This window comes from Choloepus didactylus, chromosome 7, assembly GCF_015220235.1.
Source record: "Choloepus didactylus isolate mChoDid1 chromosome 7, mChoDid1.pri, whole genome shotgun sequence".
In the NCBI taxonomy this organism is placed as follows: Eukaryota; Metazoa; Chordata; class Mammalia; order Pilosa; family Megalonychidae; genus Choloepus; species Choloepus didactylus.
In genome coordinates this window covers 12411121-12433629 of record NC_051313.1, presented here as the reverse complement: position 1 = coordinate 12433629, position 22509 = coordinate 12411121, and the positions used below count along the sequence as shown (strand labels likewise).

Below are 22509 nucleotides of genomic sequence, written 5' to 3'. Positions count from 1 at the left end.
TCCAGAAGGGTACTTTTTGATATTTTCCACAACATCCAGTCCAGTGGCCAGTACATGCCAGGCACACAAATAATAAAATTATGTCATTTTATATAGAGAAAAAATAATAGATTCTCTAACCCAGTGATTCTCAGTTTGGAAGGAGCAGGTGGATCAAGAGAACATGGACATCCTGCCTCTTCCCCTTTGAAAATCACTGTCACTGGGAGACACTGATGCTGATAAATGTTACATCTCTTGGGTACACAGGGACAGACAAAAAGGCTGAGAATGACTTATAGATGAAGTGAGGCTCATGTAAGTTAATTAACTTATCTAATTCAGAATAACATTCTCTGCAAATTGTAACCACCTACCTCTCGTTGACTGGTTTCAAGTTCATAACTAAAAAGATGTTTGAAGTTCTGCCTCGAGGTGGAAAACTAGTTTAAGGATCCTGCCTTCTAATCCTATTTTAAAAAACAGATACTCAGCCTATTCAGTGAGAATCTCTTCCTCACATATACAATAAATCATTAATCTCTAAATAATATCAACTGTAAAACTTAACGAGGTAACCTAATATAATAAAAAAATTGACCATTTTAATGCTATCATCCAAATCAAATACAGTGCTAGTTAATGAAAACTGAAAACTGTTTCCCGGGATGAAACAGTCTTAAATCTGAATCAGAGCAATTAAGGTTTTATTTTTCCATATAAAATCCACAACTAAATATGCCAAATGTTAAAAAGGGGCAATATTAAAAAGTAAACTTGTTTACTTGGTGGTACTGAATAATTTCAAATGTGAACAGCACCTATTAAGATGTGCAATAATAGTACAAAACATTAGTTTTTTGTTTAAATTTAAAATGCCTTCCATAATTGGAAGGGGTTTAAAATTGATTCAACGTGAAAAATATATAAGCTTATTTTTTAATGAAAGGGGGGAGAATACAAAATTATATGTACAATATGAGTTTAGCAACATAAAGAATAAAAATGCATAGGAAAAAAACCTGAAAAGAAATAAAGCAAAACAAAAACTATGATTGTCGTCTTGGGTAAGAAAATCATGGGTGACTTTTTCCCCTTTAATTACATTAAAAATAGATTACTTTGATGTTGGTGAAAATAGCAAGTTTAAGGGTGATTTGAAAGATTTCAAAAGTAGGAAATGACTTTTTATATGTATATGGTTAAGATGGAAACATGTTCAAAATAAATTCACAACAGACCCTTTTAATGTAAGATAAATTCACGATTTACTTAAACTCACTCAGATCAAAACACCTTAAGTTTAAAAAACATTTTAAGGTTTTACTTTTTTAAAGCTACACCAAAAGGGGTTTTCCAGATAAGTACACTTTTTGCTGTCAATCATTATTTTTCCCATAAATGTTTCAATATGCCAGTACATATAGACCCACGTACAAAAATAAGTTTTAAATTTTCAAAGAAATCCGTGTTAAATCTTCAATGGAAAAACTATTTCAAATATGAAATCACTTCACTGAATATGACTAAACATTTAAATTCTAATTATCTATCGTCATTCAGAAAGCACATCAACTAGCTACAGAGAATAAGCCACTTCCTTCATTATAACAGCTGTATTGACTATGATTTATTCGGTAGGATTTTTTCACACGAAAACATCTTTAAGAATAACTAGCCTTGTCAAATCCATCATGGAGCATCCATCTTCTACCATTCAGAAGAACAAAACTTTTTACCCCAAAAGATTCACTGGGACCAGATTTCAATTTTATAAAAATATCATTGAACAAACCATTTCTAAAAATTTTTTAAAAGTTTGAATGACAAGATTTCAGAAAGCTGTCCGAACTTAATCTGTATATTAGACTGGCTTATATACCTTTTGGATTCAGTACCCTCTAATATGAGTAATGAATTTAAATTATGAACATTATGTCCATCTACAGAAATGAGAATTCTTGCTACTTCAAGATTTAATGGAATAAAGGCAGTATTGCATTACTTACAGTTTTCCTTTTACAAAAAACAAAGCTATTTACAATTGATTTGTAAATGATTATTATTGCTGTAGTAGAAATTATGTGTTAGATCAGACATAGGACTATAAAACATTTACAGAATATGAAACGATATATACCAAAACATTTCAACAACTTCAGATAAATACATTAGTTTTCCTCACCTTTCTGCCCTAGACCTCCTGGTTCCACTTATTCTAAACTCTCCCTGGGATCTCATCTATATACATGTTCCTGAAATTTAACTACCTCTGAGCAACTCCCTAACAAACCACATTAATTCTTCATATTTTAGGGCTAAGCATGATGTTATTTTGGGCAGAACTAAAATTGCATATTTGAGAATACCTCCTCAAAATGCAGAATAATCTAACCTTCATGAGCTTCTACCATGAACCAAGAAATGCTACAAAGGCTAATATATAAGGCCTCATTTTAATATTATAATCACCCTAAAAAGAACTATTATTAACGTAATTTTGCAAATGAGGAAACTGTGGCACAGAAATGTTGAGTAATTTGCTGAATGTCACACAGCTAGTAAGCAGAACAGCTGGAATCTAAACCCAAGATGCCTAATACCATACCTGTGCTCTTCCACTATGGAAAGCAGATGTAAGCATTATAAAGTCAGAAAAACATAGAACATTTAGATAGAGGAAGAGGCACGGAGAAATAAAACTTTAAAGTATGCATATGAACTGAAATGAAGAAAAAAGTTTGTAAGAACCTTGTTGAAAACTTCAGGAAAGGGTTCCAAAATAGCAAGAGATGGCAAATAAAAACTAAAGTATATTAAACAAATTTAAAAGGCATTAAATTTCATTGAGTCTCTTTATTTCACTGCCACAAACTATTTTAGTGACACACATACATGCATACAGGCCTAATCCTTATTTCTAAATAGTCTTCAATTTCTTTCCTAAATTCTCCCTTTGGGATTTTCTGGAACTTGACCTTAAGGACAAGAGGAGTCTACTGTATTTGAATAATCTTTAACAAATTAAAGTTTTAAAAAGACATACAATAGGTCACATACAACCTCCAGACATCACCTTGAAGTGAAATGTGGGACACTGTATAGCTTCAGAATACTTGGCATACAGAATACAGAATAGCTTCAGAAGATTTGGCAATGGCACCAATATCCAGAAATAATTCCATAATAACAAATGTTATGAATTTTTTAGTAAAGAGAAAGGGTAAAAAATATTGTTTTAATGGACTCCTTTAAGGAAGACATTGGGTTAAAGGATCAATCATCTTACTACTGTGAGGGAGATGACAGTATCACCAATATTTAAAGAAGAAGAAACCAAGTCTCGGAGAAATCCAGTAACTTAACAAGGTTATACAGACAGCAAATGGCAGAGCTAGGCTGCAAAACAATGCTGATCTAATTTCAAAGCTATCATCCCCTTCGACTTACTCTACTGCAGACTCCCAGTCACAGCGTACATGCTGATGCATTTTTAAGTGTAAATGAAGATCCAGAAAAATTAAAGTTCAGCCCCTTCTTTACATGGTACACAAAAATGCATTGTAGATGAATTAAAAGTCTTAACTATAAAAAAATTCATTATTAAAACTAATTCTCTTAGAAGAATATGTATAACCTAGAGGTTGAGGTTGTTTTTTAATCCAAGACTAGAAACTAATAAGTTATTAAAAAAAAAACATACAGAGACATCAAATTTTTTAATTTTTCTATAGAAAATGAGAAAAGTAAAAGAAAAATGATAAACTGGGGAAATTATTTACAATGCCACAAATACTAAAAAGTTAATACCTGTAATAGAAACAAAGATCTTAAAAGAAATAAGAAAAAAGACAACTCAGGAAAATGGGCAAAGGCTATAACTCGTAGTTCATAGCGCAAGTTCAAATGGCAAATTAATACATGGAAACGTGCTCAACTTCATCAGTGGTCATGGAAATGCAAATTAAAGTAATAATGAGACATTAACTTTTACCTGTTGGATTGTCCCTGCTGGAACAGGGATGAATCACATACCATTCATTAAGCAACGGCCATATTCTCTGAAAGGAAATAACACATCCCATAACCCCATTAAGGGGGATCTATACCACAGAAAGGTTGTATTACTGCAGCACTTGCTCAGATAGGCAAAAACTGGATATGAAACGATGTCCCTCAGTACAGGAAATTTTGAATAAATTGTAGTACAGCAGTATCATGGAATATCATATAATCACAAACTGAGTAAGTTGGAACTACTCTTGTGGACAATGTAGTATGAAATAAGGAAAATTACAGAATGACACCTGTGTTTTACAAGAGTGTTATCAAAAATCTCTATATATTCATGTATCTATTTTTATGCATGACCATACAGAAATGTATGGAAGAATATATATCTAGCTGTTACAAACTGGCTTGGGATGAGGGGTATAAGTAATCCCTGGAAAAGGCCTATTGTAAAAATATCATGGTTTAAAAACAACAACAACAACAAAAAAAAAACAGTCCAACAGTTAGTGGAAGTCATTAAGCACTTCAATTAATAAGACATTAATATTAAATCCACTTTTGAACAGTACCTTGTTTCTTATGTAATAAAAAAAAAATATTTCTTTGGACTAAGAACAGCTATTATTTCGTGAACACTTTCCACATGCCAGACACTGTAACTGTATCACATGGGTTATTTTCTTTCTCACAAAAGCTTGTAAGGTACTTACTATTTTCTCATGGAAAAAATGGTATTCTAGGCATTACACACCTATAATGGCAAGCTCAAAGCACCACAGATAGAATTTTCAAGGACATACAGGTGATTGCTATCACAACAGACACAAGAAATACTGCATAATTTGTCTTTGTCTCTTCTGCACTGTTAATGACTGAAAACTTCAATGCAAATATAAAATCCCCCAACGGAGTATGAGTATCCTTTATGAAAGAGCACTAACAGTATTCCTTATGATTAATAAATATATGAAGTGAATTAGTACAACCTTTCCAAGGGGTAGCTTCATAATATGTATTAAAAGCCTTAAAAATGCCTTTACTCAGCAACCCCACTCCTTCATATAAGATAACTGGGAAAAAAACATGAAGGTATAAAAATGTTTACTGAAGCATTTTTTTTTTAAATAATAAAATGAAAACTTTAATTTCCTACAACAGGTGTTCGGTCAAATAAAATAACTAGATACCTATGCAACAGAAAATCTTGAAACCTAAAAAAGTTTATGGCACATGATTAAGTTAAAAATATTAACAAGAAAGTGAGGCATGCCCCCCCCATCACCTTTTCTCCAAAGGGATTAATAATACCCTCTGGGTAGAAATGCACATCCACACACAGAGAAGTAAGAATTAGTATATAAAGGAAAAGGGCTTTGGTATTAGAGATACGTTGTTCTGAATGATGGCTCAACCATTTACTAGTTTTGTGGCCTTGGGTAAGATGTTTAGACATTTTTGAGCCTCAGATTCCTCCCGCTGTAAAACTATGATAAAACATAATCCCTACTCTTTAGCATCACTGCTACATGAGACAGTGCTATAAAGAGTCTGGTAGAGTACTTGGTGTTCAGTAAGAACTCATGAATACTGCCTGCTATTATTACTCAAATGCATCAAAATGCTGACAGTTCTAAATTCTGGGTAGTGGAACTTGGTATTTTTTTCCCATTTGCTCATTTGAATTTTCTCAATAAACACTATGCTTTATAGTAAATCAAATGGAATTGTTGCTTAAATAAGGAACAGAAGATCACAAACTTATCTAAAACTTAAACCAACTTAAACCAAAAGAAAATGACTTCATTTATAAGCATTTAAAAGTTGATACCAATTCTCTATACAGAAATATCAAGTCCTTCATAGTCAAGTAATAGAGCAGAAAAAACTATAAATAATAACTTTTAAATTACCCTCACATTAATAAAGCTGATTTTCCTTAAAAAGGATTTAATTTTAACCTTAGGGTATTTACCACCGAACAAGAAAAATGAGAACAGATAACTTTATTACAGAAAAGGAAAACTGTTATAAGAAAGTAATATATATAAATGAAATAAGTTTTGGAGTTCAAAAGAATTCAGTTCAAATTATAACTTGTGTCTTAATATTCATGTGACCTAAACCAAGTTATTTATTTTACATGTGCCTTGGTTTCTTCTTCTTACATCATAGGTTCTTCTAATGATCAAATAAAATATATACAAAATCTGGCACAGTTTCATTCAATATATTAATTCACTTCCCTATCTTCCCTTGAGAGGCAGCAGCTCCCAGACCAGAAAATTTTACACACAGCCAAGAAAAAGAAGCAGGCAAGATGTCCAGTGTGAAAACACTTGGTTACATTCGGTGCTACTATTAAATCAGAGATGCAGCATTTTATCAACTGTAAGGCCCTCGAGGCACTATTATAAAGCTCTGGAAAAAAGTCTGGGACTTAATTCTATGTCCTCAAGGCCTAGCACATTATCTGATAAAGATGGAACAAGCAATGAGTGCTGGCTTAAGTGATCATTATTTAGTCCTCTCCCTCCATTCTATCCCCTGCTAACCTACTTAGTAATGCTTCACTCATAACAAGCACTCCAAATATATTTGTTAAAAGAATCTGTAATTGCCCTTGGAATCAAACAAATATATATTATCTGACTATAATTTCTAAGGTTAAAAAAAAAAGCAAGGCCGCTAGGAGTAAAAGTCAACTCTGTATTCAACACTCATGCCATTCTTATATGCTGCTGAAGAAAATAAGCTGTTTTGAGAGTCTAAAGCAAATTATTTTTAAGTTAAGCAATTGGTGTCTCAGTTTTTCCAGTGTAGGTGTACATACAAAGAGAATCTTAAAATCTAGCTGAGAACATTTTGAACTAGTTAGTTTTTTCACTGAAATAAACCACTTCCTTCCAAGAGCCCACATGATTTTGGGCAGACAGTCAATTAATTCTGAAGGTTTTGGTATAAGAAGTGTAGAATTCCTCTAATTGCTCGTGTGAAATTACTCAGTGAAAAAAATTTTTCAAGCAATAATACATTTTAGAAAGGGATACCAAAAAATTGTAGCTAAATATGCCTAATTTAAACTCTCTACAAAACAGATTATAGAGTAAAATGAAATACATATTTTAAGTGCACTACTGAAAAGTTCATACTGATTTAGAGATGTTTGTGACATCTCATGTTACTAATAACATAACCCATGTTCTCAAGTATTTTTCTTCATAATATAGATTTTCAAATTAACCAAAGAAGGTGCTTCCCAGATAAGGATAAAATCTCATGAAACATATGACCTGAGGGAGAAAGAACTTGCATCTCATCAAGAAAAAAGCTACTGCCCCTATCTTTCCCAGTTTCTCTGCTGACATCTAAGAAAGAGAAATGTAACACAATGATGAAGTAAAACAGAATGCTTTTGTTCCAAGTGCTTATAGCAGCCCTGCTTCATCCTTTAATTTCTTGTCTCCTCTTAGAGAAACTGCCATTAAGACTCAAGAACATGTACTCATCTGGGTATAGTTACAAATAATATTGTATTCAAATATTTAGAAATTTAAATAGTGGTATACAGATGTACTTTATGAAGTTTAATAGAAAAACTATTAAAAAACTGTGAAACTAGCAAAACAATGCTAGAAAAGAATAATTATGCTCAATATAAAAAATTAGACTTTATTTTGTAAAATGAAAACCTTGCTTGCAGGGAAAACCAGACGAAATTCAAAGGGAAATGAAAATGATGCCTTCCTAGGGTTTTAAATAGTATGAGCCAACCAATATTGCTTATGGCAAACCTTACCAAAAAGAGCAGCCCAACCGTGAAGTACAATCTTGAAGGGCATTTCTCCAAAGGCTTCAACAATCTTAAACAACCAATTCTATTAATAATCTGAATGATGTAATACAAATTTATGGGTTACTTTGTGAAGCAGTGCAAATATTAATTTTGAGAACTGTGAAAAATGATAGTTAAATTATATAATATCCCTTTTCAAGATAGAACTGTTTTTTTCCTCATTGCTTACTTTTAATAGATCAACTACTTTTTTAAGAGTCAAAATAAACCCAATGTCAAAAAAAAGCCTCAGTAACAATCATAAGGGCTAAACCTTACTTTATACAATATCCATTCTTTTGAAAATTCTCTTCAAATTATGTTGCCTAATTATAAAATTTTAAACTTTAGATATGATTTTTCTACAAACAATTTCCCTTTAAACAATAATGCTATATTGTATTTTAATTTTAGTCTGTGTTACTCATACTCAGTTTCATTGTTTTATGGTTGTTCTCCTCAGTAGTTATAAGGTGGCAAACAAATTAATATGAGTAGAAAAATTTCAAAACTGGCCCACGATTTTACTTCCCAAATATATGCTCTTTTAGCAGTCCATTCACATGACTATATAACAAAATTACATGATAACTCATTCTAAGGGTATTTGTATTTGCTTAGTGACTTTCGATACATACGTTTAACATAATAAGCTAAAGCGTTACCTAAATTAAGGAGACATGTCAACATGTCACATACTATTTTAGAAATAACAGTTTCAATTTATTACCATGGTGCAAAGGCTAATTTTCACATAGGTATTTAAGAAGTCCACATTCTAAAATTTTAAAATAATACAAAAATATTGAGGAAATAACCTTCTAGCCTGTTCAGTGATATGTCATCACAAAGTTAGGCTAATATGAATAGTGGAATCATACCCAAGCTCCTGTCTTTGTAACAAGGGCTGCCCTATCACATACCCAGAAAGAATTCATTTACACACTTCTTAGGAGATCAGTCAGTCAAACTTAAGAGTTGAAAAGGGGGTATCTAATCAAAATGCCCTAGGAGAGAAACATCCAGTTAAAGGGACAAAGTGAAGTTGTTTCTATTCCATTCTCCCAAAAAAATACACACCAAAAGGAGGGAGCAGGGGAAGCAGGGAGAGAATATTCGATCTTCAATGAAACCAGGGAACAATTATAACACCAAAGCACAAACTAAGAAGCACATTTGCCAGCAGGAAACTTGGACCTAGCTGAGAGGACAGTGAGGGGTTCACTTCTCCAAGGCTGGCAGGGTACTCGGAAGGACCCAACCAAAGACCAGTATTAAGAACAGCAAGAGCCAGGATATATGTGAAAGCTGAGGCAGAATCCCAGAACCCATCCACATCAAGGACGAGAAAATCATAAAAACCTTCAAATCAGAATTTCCTTATTAGAGTTTTAGAGCTTCTGCTTGCCCCAAGAGAATTTAGAATGTTGAGAAAACTGCTGAAACAACACTAAGGCAGAGTATGCAACCAGACCAAGAGTAGAAGATGCCCAAGCTCAATCACCAGGCTACTCCCCACATTATTCTTCATACAATGCTGTCTTAAAAAACAAAACAAAACAAAACAACCAAACAAAAAAAAAACCCACCCCTTGTTCAAATATGAGAAATAGTCAAACAAGACATAACATGCATGACATGGAAGCTATGGGAATATATTCCAAGAACAAACAATGGAAGAGAAATAATTAAAAGGCAGAGGAAGAATACGCAATAGATTAATGAGAAAGGAAAATATAATCCTTTATTTTTAAGTTCCATGGTATCAAATATGCTAAACAAAACTTAGTTTGTGTGAACATGCCTAAAAGAAAGGTACAGTGGATGAAAGAAACGATGCTAAAACTACAGATGAAAAAATGTGAGCCAGTTGAGGTCTGAAGAAAAATCAAGTGTGTGTGGTGGAGGGGGAAAAACTGCATATATAACAGTCACATTAGAAGCATAGAGTACAATAAATGCTGCTGAAGAGACTAAGACATAAAGGAAAGTTTTCAGAAAATGGAACAAAATAGAAAATAAAATACTAAAATGATTAGAAAGAAAATGATATACAAGGCAAAGAAGAGTAACACTTGCGTAATTGGTTACCTAAGGAAGAAGAGAACATATAGATTCATGGGTCCAGGAATCAAGGGGTGGAGATGGGAGTGGCACCATTCACTATCACTCCTAGTGATCCACTAGGAAAATTTTTGCTTCCTGTTCCTGCAACCTTAAGCTTTGCTGGTCTACGAGTCTTAGTTCCAAAAGGAAGAGTGCTCCTACCAGGAGACGCAACCATGATTCCACTGAACTGGAAATTAAGACTGCCACCTGGCCACTTTGGGCTTCTCTGCATCTGAGTCAACAGGCAAGGAAGGGGATTACTGTACTGGCTGGGGTGATTGATCCTGACTATCAAGGGGAAGCAGCACTGCAACTACACATTGGAGGTAAAGAAGAGTTTTCCTGGAATACAGGAGATCCCCTAGTAGTCTCTTAGTACTACCATGCCCTGTGATTAGTCAATGGAAAACTGCAACAACCCAATTCAGACAGGACCACCAATGGCCCAGAAACTTCAGGAATGAAGGTTTGGGTCATCCCACCAGGCAAAGTACCACAACCAGCTGAAGTACTTGCTGAGGGAACACGGAGTGATAAATATGAACTATAACCATGTGACCAGTTACAGAAACGAGAACTACGATAGCATGATTATTTCCTCCTTGTTTTTTTATGAGTATGTTCATATTTGTCTATAAGGCAAGTATCTTTGATTTCTTCTCTTATTCCTTATCATATGCCATAAGCTGTATTGTTCATTTCGCAGCATTTAAGTTACAGGAAATCAAGTTTAAGAGTCAATATTACCCAAGGACTTGCACACTATTCTGGAGAAATTAAGTGCGTTTTGGTTGTACACAGGACAGCAGGTTATTGTTAGTTGAAATATGTATCTGTTACTATGCTCTATTTAGAGATTAAGTATGGTTTAAGGTTATGTGTATAACTGCCAAGTTGACAAGGGGTGGACTGTGATGGTTAGGTTCATGTGTCAACTTGACCAGGTGATGATGTCCAGGTGTCTGGCCAAGCAAGCATTGGCCTAACCATTGCTGCAAGGACATTTGTGGCTGGTTAATAAACCAGAAGGCTGGTTTATTAAATCATCAGTCAATTGACTGCACCTGTGACTGATTACATACACAAAGGACATGTCTTCCAAAATAAGAGAATGTACTCAGCTGGATTTAATCCAATCAGTTGAAGACTTTCAAGGGAGAAAGAGACAGAACCTTCACTTCCTCTTCAGCTAGCCAGCGAAGCATTTTCTGAGGAGTTCATCGAACACCTTCATCAGAGCTGCCAGTTCGCTGCCTGCCCTACGGAATTTGGACTCACGCATCCCTAGAGTTGTGTGAAACACTTACAAAATCTAATATTTACAGATATCTCTTGTTAGTTCTGTCTCCCTAGAGAACCCTAACTAATACACTAGATTATTTATTAACCTGGATAAAACAGATGATTTCCAAGAAAATTAAAACTTTCAAAACTGACTCCAGAACATTGAGAAAGATGAATCCTATCATAAAACAAATAATTTCAATGTATTTAAATTATTCCATAGCATAAAGAGAAACTTTCTAAATATTCCTTATAAAACTATCACAAGAGAAACCAAAATTTGACAGTCAGCTCATACATGCACAACTGTAAATTACCTAATTGTATGAATAAATTGAATAATCTTCAATAAAATATCAAATAACATCCATAACATTAAAAGAATAATCCACTGTGACCAACTGGGGTTGTTCCAATTTATTAGACTGTTAAAATAATAATGATTTTTATTTGAAGCCTTTTGGCATCAATGGAGACAGTATTTTTTTCCTCCAAAATTCTTTTGATAATATTAAATAAAAATTCTAATGAACTTTTTTAGTAACTTGCAAAGCTATTTCTAAGTTCAGTAGGGGGGTGTGTATGTGTGCAGAAGTCATGTGCAGGACATCTATGATAAAGGAAAGAAAAAACAAGACAGCCCAACAAAATATAAAAACCTAAGAGTAATACAAAGCTATAGTAATTAAAACTTGTTCTGGCATAGAGCTAGACAAAGAATGACAATAGAACAGAGCCCCCAGAGAGAGACAGATAGAGAGGAATTTAGTATATATCAAAGAAGACATTCAAAATCATTTTTTTTTTTTAAAAGAGAAGATCAAATATTCGACAAAAGATACTTCAACAAATCCAGCTACTGGAAAGAAGGGAGATATTGGTGGAGAAACTGTGCCCCAATTTAGAAATATTCTTAATCTTAATTCTCATTCCTGTGGGTATGAACACATTGTATTTAGGATCTCTTGAACATGTTATTTTAATTAAGGTATGGCCCAACTAAATGGAGGTGAACCTTAATGTGGATTATTGGGGTCCTTAATAACCAGAAGAAATTCAAACACAGTCAGGGAAAGCCACAGGGAGGAATCAGAAGCCAGAAGTCAACGGAACCCAGAAGGGAAGTGACGACATCGCCATGTGATGACGCTAGGCAGGCATACAAGCCAAGACAACCAAAGGACCACCAGGAGGCAGCATCAGAATTTTACAGACTTTGGGGAAAAAAGCATTGCCTTGCTGACACCCCGACTGCGGACTTCTCCTAGCCTCAAAACTGTGAGCCAATAAATTCCTATTATTTAAGCCGACCCATTGTGTGGTTTTGTCATAGCAGCCTGGAAAACCAAGACACCACCTTACTCCCTAATCATGGCTGGATCAAAGATCTGAGTGTAGGAAAAAAAAAAAAAAGAAACTGTAAAAGGTATTAAAAAAAATGAAAGAGAAAGGATTGATGAATTTGACTATACACAAATTTTACATCTGTCTTATAAAAAATGACAAGCTGGTATTTTCCACACACGTTACCTAGGGCTAATTTTCGATCGGTAGATGGACTCCTAAAAATCATAATGAAAGATAAACCAACAGAAAAATGGACAAAGATTAAGATGGACAGTTCTGAGAAAAAGGAATACAAATGGCTTTAAATATATGACAACACAGTCAGCCTCACTCATTAAAGAATTAAAACAAATGAAAAATATTTTCCAATTATCAGATTGGTATAATATCAAAAGGAATAATACCCGTATCTGTGAGAATATGAGCAGAAACATGCATAAACTGTCAGGAAGGAAACAAGTATAACCTCTGGCAGTTAGATGATATCTATCAAAATGTTTAAAGTATATACTTTTTGGCTTAGAAATTAAATTTCTAGAAATTTAGATGTACATTTTGGTACCATTAGTGATAGTAACTAGAAATACTGAAAATGCTCATCAACAGGAACTGACTAAATAAATTATGGTACAACCATACCAGGAATTTTATGCAACTTTTAAAAAGAATGAGATTGATCTGTATATGCTGGTAAGGAAAGAACTGCAAATTATTACATGATACAGATGTAGAAGTGTTATAGTACCCTCCCATTTGCATAAAAATATATGAGAACATTTCCGGAAGAATAATACAAAGAAACTGTTTGTTTACAGTGATTTCCACTGGGAAACAAGATTGTGGGACTGCATTAGGAGACACACTCATTTTTACTTTAAATCCTTTCCTACCTTTATATGCCAGACACTAGCCTAAGCTGGGGATACATTAGTAGGCACACAAAATTCCTGCATTCGTAGAACTTACATGGTGGTGGGGTTGACGGGGCAGGGAGGAGACAGATAAACCACAAGTGTGGACACACCATGCACACACACATACACGCAATGTATGATAAAGCAAGTGCTATGAGGAACAATAAGGCAGGGTTAGGAGGGAAAGAGAGGTACGTAAGTGTGTGTATGCCGTTTGGGGGGGGGGGGTGCCTGCCTGACAGTTTACACGGATGAAGATTCCCCTATCCCAGGGTGGGAATAAAGTGAGATCTAAATTACAGCCTGAAGAACAATTAGCCGGGGGGTGGGGGAGTGGGGGAAGATGGGGGGAAGCACAACAGAAGCTACAGAAGCAGAGGAAACTCAAATAGGTATTTCTGTGTGGGTTTGGGTAGAGGAATGTACTTGAACAGAAGAAGGGTCTTATAAAATAATTAAAAGGTTTTAGACAGGGAACATAAAATTTTAGAAAAATTAATCTGGCCGTAGTGTAGCAAGTATTTCAGGAAGAAATAAACTGAAAATAAAGAACTAGGTGTTTCAGGAATTCTGCCAAAATCTAATGGTATTTACCAGAAAAAGAAGCAAGTAGGATGGAGAGTAGTGGGCAGAGGTATGTATACATATCATACAGACACATGTATATATATGCAGTTATTTATTTATAAAGTAGAAATAACAGGACTTGGTCATTGGATGGCACGAGACTTTAGGTAACTGCTGTAACTAATAAAGATGGAGAAGAGGATGGGGTGGCAATGGATATCAGTAAGACAAAGGTGTTGGTTTGGAGAGTGTAATGTCGTATTCAGCACACTGTAATATAATTATGGGTTTAAGTGTTCACAGCTCCTTTCCCCTCTGAGGAAAGAATCACCTTTATTCACCTTGGCCTGAATCTAAAAGGATGCTTTCCTTTAAGTCGTACAAATCAGACATGTCAGTGTCAGAAATAAGTGTGCACTTGATTAGTTTTTTACCTTCCACTGCCCTCTCTGTATTACATTACCAATACTCGCTATAATCTATATTTTAATAGTTTTTCTATGGGAGTCCAAAAAGTGAAGAGTATAGAAAATTTTACCTTACGGAAAACAAGAATTCTAAATGACAAATATGTTAGAAGAAATTCTATGTAACTAGGCAGTTTGTTTTTTAATTTGTTTACAGAAACATAAAGCAGTATCTACAGCATAAATTATTAAAATACCATTCTAAAATATCAATTGTATATAAAAAATCATAATGGATAAATTGTGATGTTGGATTTAGTAAAATCTCAGAATTATAATTTCGTTCAATGTAGCTTTTGCACAAATGTGACAAGTCTATTACACCCTAAAAATTAAAATTACAATATACAATTACATAAACCTAGCCTTATATAATTATGTATACAGATAAAAGCAGGAAAGAAACTCATATTACTCTCCCCCTATTTAGTCAATGTTATTTTTACCCTTATATGTTTGTTTTTATAAACAATAGAAAACAATTCATTGCTAAGCTCTTATAAGACTGACTTTATAAACAAACGTAAGCTTGTGTAAACATAAAACTGAAGACATTGATATACAATCCTTTCTCAATATACACTTGTGTGCTTGTAAATTTGCAATGGTTTACATATACATTCAGAGTCAATTTAAAAACTAATCATGTAAGAATTCCTTATTTTTCTCTTAACTGTGTTTCCCTTAACAGTGCTTCCTTTTACATATAAAGAAAGGCAATTCACTACTTTTATCCTTGGAGTGACAATTAGTTGCATGATTATCCACTGAGGGCTAAAAAATTAAATATAACATAGTGGGATGAGTTATTGCTACTTATATGAGAAGAAAAGGATAGTACCATTCCTAGAAGGAAAGTTCAAGGAGGATTTAAAGCTAAGTGGGAGATGGTGGTAGAGGTGTGGAGAGAAGAGGTTAGAATATCAGTTTAGTAACTAGAAAATGGGGCGAAAAAGTTTAAAAAACAAAAAGAAGGCAAGTCAAGTATTAGGTACAGAAACAGAAGCCTAGTTCTTGGTAATTAGTTTTAAGAATCATATCCAAAAAAGCCAACTGAAGACTTTAGAACATAAAAGGACAAAACATCAATGAATAATATCACATCTTTAAAAAAAAAAAAAAGTGAAGAGTAAATATGGCAACTAATTTTTAAATGTTTTTTGTATTTTATAGCATTTAGAATGTAATTACATTATTTCTATTCCTAAAGTGAAATATTAATGCACTTGATCTTAATGCAAATAAAAATGGCTTTGCACCTCAAAGTTGACATTTGAACTGGAAAATAAAGTAAACCCAAAACACCTAGCACACCTGAGCTACCAAGACAGCAGTAAGTTATTAAATGGCAGCTGGCGCAGAATACACATCCAGCGTGAATAATCACCATCACAAGGAATGTCTTCTCAGTAAACAAGGAGGCATTCGTCTTTTTACCAAAAGCTTATAGTCAGGGTGGTTCTCTTTGGTATCCTCTGAACCTCAGAAACTGTAACACTCCCTTAGCCAAGAGGACACATACATGTCATGTGCATGCCTGATAGGCCAGGAGCCACAGCAAGAAAAGAAATTGGAAATGTAATTAAAATACTGTTGCCTTCCCCTGTCACTCTGTAATAAGAAATTTTTTTTTTTTTCTTACAGAAAGAGTCTCATAAATGGTAGTTACAATCCTAATCCATCAACAGAGACCTATTTCACCCTACGAGGTCTGCTATATGGCTGAAGTAGTATTGTATTTCCACTTGAAAACTAGTCTATTATAAAAGAAGGTAAAAGAAGAGTCCCACTGTTCAGCTTCAATCTGGATTAAAAGGGTACATGTGAAAAGTGAACCACTTACGTGGCACTCAATCTATCAGGAAGTATGTTCCTTTTCAAACAACTCTTAGAATACAATACATTTCTAAGTTGAAGACTGCCTATTTATGAGATCTAGTTGATGGGTTGTAAATTAATAATTAATTAGTACTTACTTAGAAAATGCTCAAAGTTCAAGAGAAGAAAAACAAAATCAGTAGTTGGGATAAATCAAACTTTAAAAGTGACCAAAAAATACAGCTTGTGATGCATATGATCACATAAATATCAGTACTATTTGCACTGAAATATGCAGTTTAATAATAATAATAATAAAACCTGAATACAATCACAAGAAATAAAAAAAACGTTTGGGTCAAGAACAATGAAGCCCCAAGGCCATCTTAAGTTGTCCCACACCAAAATATATTAAACATCTATATAGCTAAAAAATATTGGAATGTCATTCTGATAATAAGCAAAAACAAAGAGAAATACAAAAAAGAAAAAAAAAATTATCAAGTGTGTTATCAAGTAGCTGCCAGAGAAAAACATTTCTTTTACTAGGAAAAGGACAGTTGTTTTATTTTCATTAAGAAATAACATTTTGGATACTACAGTATTTTTTCTGAAGTAACTTTTAAATGTAAAAAGATCATAATTCCTAATTAGCAATTATTTTTGGTATTCTTAATTACTAGAAAATATGAATTATGAATTCAAGTTGATCAGATGTTATTCTTAGCATTAATATTTCTTGCACTCTGTTTTTTTTTTTTTTTTTTTTTTCCAGGCAGTGGTTCTCAAGTAGAACTATAAAGCAGAATCATCTGGGGAGCATTTTGTTTGGTGCCACCAGAATTCCCAAGTCGCATGATTCAATCATTGATTCAGACTGTCTGGATTCCCCCTGTGGTTCTTATGGCCAGTTGAGGACCACTCCTTTAGGGGAGGCAAACCTTATTTGTTCTATTGCCTACAAGAGTTCTTACAGAAGAGTCTGCCACTGCTGAAACTTTGTGATTGTGGAGCACACAGCTAGCTGTCAGTAGCAAAAAAGAAAACCCCACATTCCATTCCCTATTGTAAAGGAAAAGTTTGAATTATGATAAAATTGACCATTCAAAGAATGTGCAAACATAGAAAGACAGATAGATAATGGATAGATAGGTGATGGATAGATGGAGAGATTAGATAGATGGATACATAGAACAATGGGTAATGTGACAAAATGTTAATACTGGTGGATATGGGTCTCACGGGGGTTTTTTGTTAGAGTTCTCTGTATGGGTTTTGTATTATTTTTGCAACTGTCCTGTAAATTTGAAATTATTTCAAAATTAAAAGTTTAAAGAAAAGCTAAAAAAGAACATGCAACCCTGCATGAAAACATTGCCTATATATTTATTTTAATGTGTGCATTTAGGACAAATGGTTTTAAAAATGTATAAAAATTAATTACGTATTAATCCAACTTCAATATTTACATAGTCCCTTAAAGGATTTTCATTTTATTATCATGAAAAATACATTTCAAAAACTCCCCAAAGTATTCTTAAAAATCAGGAATTTTAAGAATTTCTAATATAAAAATGTTAGTATTCATCTACAAAAAAATAATGAAACTGGGAATGATACCAATAATACTTTTAAATATAATTATGTCTTAACCATGCTATGCCATGTATCATAAGGAGACTCCTCATCACTGAAACACAATTCCAAGTTTGTGATTGTGGAGCACACAGCTAGCTGTCAGCAGCAAAAAAGAAAACCCCACGTTCCGTTTCTTACTGTAAAGGAAAAGTTTAAATTATGATAAAATTTTGTTTTGCTTTGAGAACAAAACAAAAAAATTGATAAAAGAAAATTTCTCATCATAAAAATGTATAAAGTTGAGTATTTCAAGCAAAAATATTTGAGCTCTGATTTTACAATATCGTCTCCATACTTTGTAAACAGACACCCATTGTAAGCTATCAATTTAATAAAGCCAGTTATCACAAAAAGATATATTTTTAAAATTTCAGTGCAAAAATACATATCAACTAGAAGTTATCAACTCACTTAAGACAATTTTAATATAAAAATCACAACTCAAACCCCATAATATAAAGAGATCCTAATAAAGACTTTGAACTGATTTAAAATAAAAAGCTCTACAACTGGTAAGTTTTCCTTTTGTTACTATTCTCTAGTAAAAGCCTTCTTTTGATTAGCTTTTACAATGTCATCAGGAGATGCTGATTTGAAGTCAAACGGTGTTATAGCTATAAGAGGACTTATTTCTTTGTCCTTTATATCTTGAACTTGTCTACTATAAAGAAAAGTCTTATAAAGGTCAAAGGTGCGTCGCTTGCAGCTTTTCGGTGGGTAACGAAGACACAGTGTTGAAGCAAAAGCTGAAGGTCTAGCAGCAAGGGCCTTGGTCCAAGAGAAAGAAACAGGTGGTTTCCTAGTCAGACAGACTTTATTGTTTTTCTTATTGTCTTTAGTGGAAGTGGAATGTTTTCCTAACTTTGAACTTAGAACTTTAGTTCCTGGTATTGGTGCAACTGATTGGTCTACAACACGTTTTGGAACAAACTCTGGGTTTTGTATAAGAACACTCAGATCAATATTTGAATCTATTCCAGGAGAACTCATTCCAGATAAACTGGGGTTAAATGAATCTTTTTTAATCTGAGATTTGTCTACCTCAATCGTTTCTGCAATCAAGTCAGAAAGTGACAAATTCTCAAGGTCTCTTGTGGGAGAAGCTTTACAAAATGCCAAAGATGACAGAGATCCTGTTAATTCTGAGATTCCAGTTGAAGACTGACACCGATTTACTAGTTGTGACAGGGGAAAGGACCCCAAACTTAGATCTGCGAAACTGGCAGATGGCTGGTTACAAGGATGAGACAAAGTAAAGCAGTGACTTGGATTGTTTTCTTTGTGTTCCTGAAACAGTTCAGCTAGGGATGGCCTTTCACATTGGGACAACTGCAAATTGTCATTTTTAAAAATGTAATTCTTGGTACTTTGTTCAACTAAAGAAGTATTTCCAAATTCAGTCTTTTTACCAGCATTTAAATTATCAAGAGTCATGTTTTCCAATGAGCTAGTTAAGTGCGGAGGATTATTTAAACTTCCTGAACGGTTCTGTACTGGAATTTTTTGGAATTCAGGCAGTGCCTTATTTTGAATACATAAAGAGTTAGTAGGTGGGTTCTTTTTCATTAAGGATTTTAAATCTGGTATCCCTTTGAACTCAGAATTATCCTTGGAAACACATTCAGATGGACGAAGTTTTAACAAATCAGCACCTAGACTCTTTGAAATGTGGCCTTCCAGACTGTGAGGGGGTGATAATCTGACTAATGGCTGACTTTTACAGGATTCATAAAATGAATTTCTTGGCATATTATTAATCAGGTCAGCTAGTGACAGCTCTTGTGTTAACTTACATGATTCTTGTTTCTTTTCACTTTTAGGTCTGTCAAGTTTCTTTTTTTCATGCAGTAAACAGTGACTTGGTATGACTGAACAGTTATGATATAATCCATATTTTGCTACTGGGCCAGAAATATCAAAGGGGGTGCCACTGCAATCCAAATGGTTTGCTGATGAAGGACAATAGCTTTGAACGTTATCAGCTGAAACTTCAGAAGAACATAAAACTCCTTACCTTACAAGAGCCATTAATTTTCAGATGAACAGGTGGACAAATACAGAAGGCAGTCACAGCAACCAGAAGGAAACAGGAAATGAGGCATTCAATTACTAAGTGCTTCGTTTGATTATTATGACACGAATAGAGTGCTACTTGTCTATTATTTAACATTAAATGAATACTCTAAAGGATTCAATGAAGAAGGAATTTTACCTTCCTTTACCAATCTAAAGTCACCTGCATACTTTGTTCACTGACGTATACAAATGTAAGTACCAAGTTAGTCAATGTTCTAATTTTCATAAATTATACAATGTGAGGTTTTAACATAAGTTATAGTCATGGTTATCTCAAATTCAAAACTTCTAAGTAAACAATGGAAAAAACTAGTTTCATCTTCTGTATTTTCAATGCATTAAAAACAAAAAAAGCAAACAAAAAACACTTGTTGTTTCCATCATAATCTGGGATACCATATTAATACAGATGACATGTTACTGACTCATTCCCAAATTAGCCAGTTAATAGGGCACAAAAAAAAGATCAAAAACAAAAACACCTTCTTTTGTCATGGTAACAGACAGCATGAGACCTTGCTGTGGCAAAAATCTAGCCGACAGTTTACAAGAAATGTCAACCCAGTTCACAGTTAGCTATCCTTAACATATCACCAAGTTTCAACTGACAGATATCATACCAATTAATATAAGTTTACCTCAATTCCTTTACGTCCACTAAATTCCAAATTGAACCCTAAGTTGTACAAATCTAAAACTAGAGATCTAGCTTTGAAAGGCAAGACCTGTATAATTACGATATTTATGATACTTAATATATTTAAATAAAATTAAATTATATTTATATAGGATATAGGCACAGAGATTTTTTATTAATTGACTCGTTATTAATTTTCAGCTATCTCATTAGAATTGAAAATAAAACAATGGTAAAAATAAGAAAATAAAAATCACTCTAAGCTACTAACAACTAAAAAGTATCTTGTCTTGTTCTCATCTGATTTTATTCCCCAACTCCCCATGCTTTCTTAGCTATGTGAACAAAAAGTGAAATAACCTCAAAAAAGGTTATAACAGTGGAAAGGAAGCAAAATATTCAGCTTAAAAATTAAAAAAACTAGAAAATCAATTGATAATCAAGGTGAGCTGTAACGCAAAATTTTCTGACCGTTTATTTTAAATGCTCAAGACAAATCAAAACCTATCTTTAGGCATTAACTATATAAAACATCTAAAAGAGAACACATAAAGACATACCTTTTGCTATCTTTCCTGCAGATACTGCCAACTCATTCTTGACCTTCAAGTTCTGTATTTTATCTTGCTCCAGAACCACTGCCAGAGCCTTCTGCACATCAAACTTGTTTTTCAGAACTGCTTCAATTAATATTTCATCTGGCACAGCATCTCCAAGTATCTCTCTCAGGTGATCAAGGCATGAATAAAGACGAGCTAAAACAGACAATAATAATTAAAGGCTATACCAAATGGTGGAAACAACCCAAGTGCTCATCAACAGATGAATGGATAAACAAAATGTGGTATACACATACAAGGGAATATTATTCAGCCATAAAAAGATATGAAGTGCTAATACATGCAACAACATGGATAAACTTTGACATCATGCTAAGTGACAGACAGACAAGACACAAAAGGACAAATCTATAAGATTCCATTTACATGAACTATCTAGAATAAGCAAATTCACAGAGACAAAAAGTAGGTAAGAGGTGACCAAGGGGTAGAAAGAGGTGGGAATGGGGAGTTGTTACTTACAGGATAAAAAGTTTTTATTTGGGGTGAGGAAAAAGTTGTATTAATTGGAGGTGGCAATGACAGTACAACATTGTAAAAGTAATTAACACCACTGAATTGTACACTTAAAAATAGTTAAAACAACAAATTGTATGTTATATACATATATGTTACCACACATATGAAAAAAAGCTATACTAAACGGTGCCACGAAAGAATGTTCAAGTGCCACGAAAGAATGTTCAATCTTCAAAACTGATACGATACTTTTGTCTATAATATACCTAATTTCCCTCCTCAGAGGAACAACTTCATTCACTAAGGAATCCCTTTAATAATCATCTCCTGACTAATATTTACTGTTTGAAAAAATGTAAATAGTATACAGTAATATCTATTTTCAGTCTTAACCTTAAGCTTTCTTTCACGCTAACTTCAGTTTTCTACAGCCAGCTAAAATCATCCTGATGACTCTTAAAAACTAGGTGATAACCTAACATAAAAATGTCATAATAAGGAAGCCCGGAAGATCAAAAGGGAATGTGTTCATTTTAAAACTAAAAAATTAAAAACTCGAATTGTCTAAAACTTGCAGAGATTTTAATTTTCTGAAGACTATGTCATCACAAAAGAGTAATCATTAATAATATTCATGAATGATGTAAATTCTGAGAAGAGTCTTTTTATCCCAAGAACCCAGAATAGTACCTGGCACCTAGAGTCTGATGAAAAAATGAATATCTATATTAATATATTAATATAGCAC

At 33.6% G+C, this 22509-nt stretch overlaps 1 protein-coding gene across 3 annotated transcripts in view; it reads right to left on the bottom strand.

Moving 5' to 3' along the window:
- HBS1L (HBS1 like translational GTPase) overlaps positions 1-22509 on the bottom strand; it is a 92390-nt gene that overhangs the window by 57071 nt on the left and 12810 nt on the right. For 2 of the 3 annotated variants that reach the window (XM_037842133.1, XM_037842134.1), the window contains one exon: positions 21243-21437. In XM_037842133.1, coding sequence (XP_037698061.1) covers positions 21243-21437 — 195 coding nt within the window. Of the gene's footprint in view, positions 1-17054; positions 19979-21242; positions 21438-22509 lie in introns of those variants that run through there. The other variant, XM_037842135.1, reaches the window with a different exon arrangement.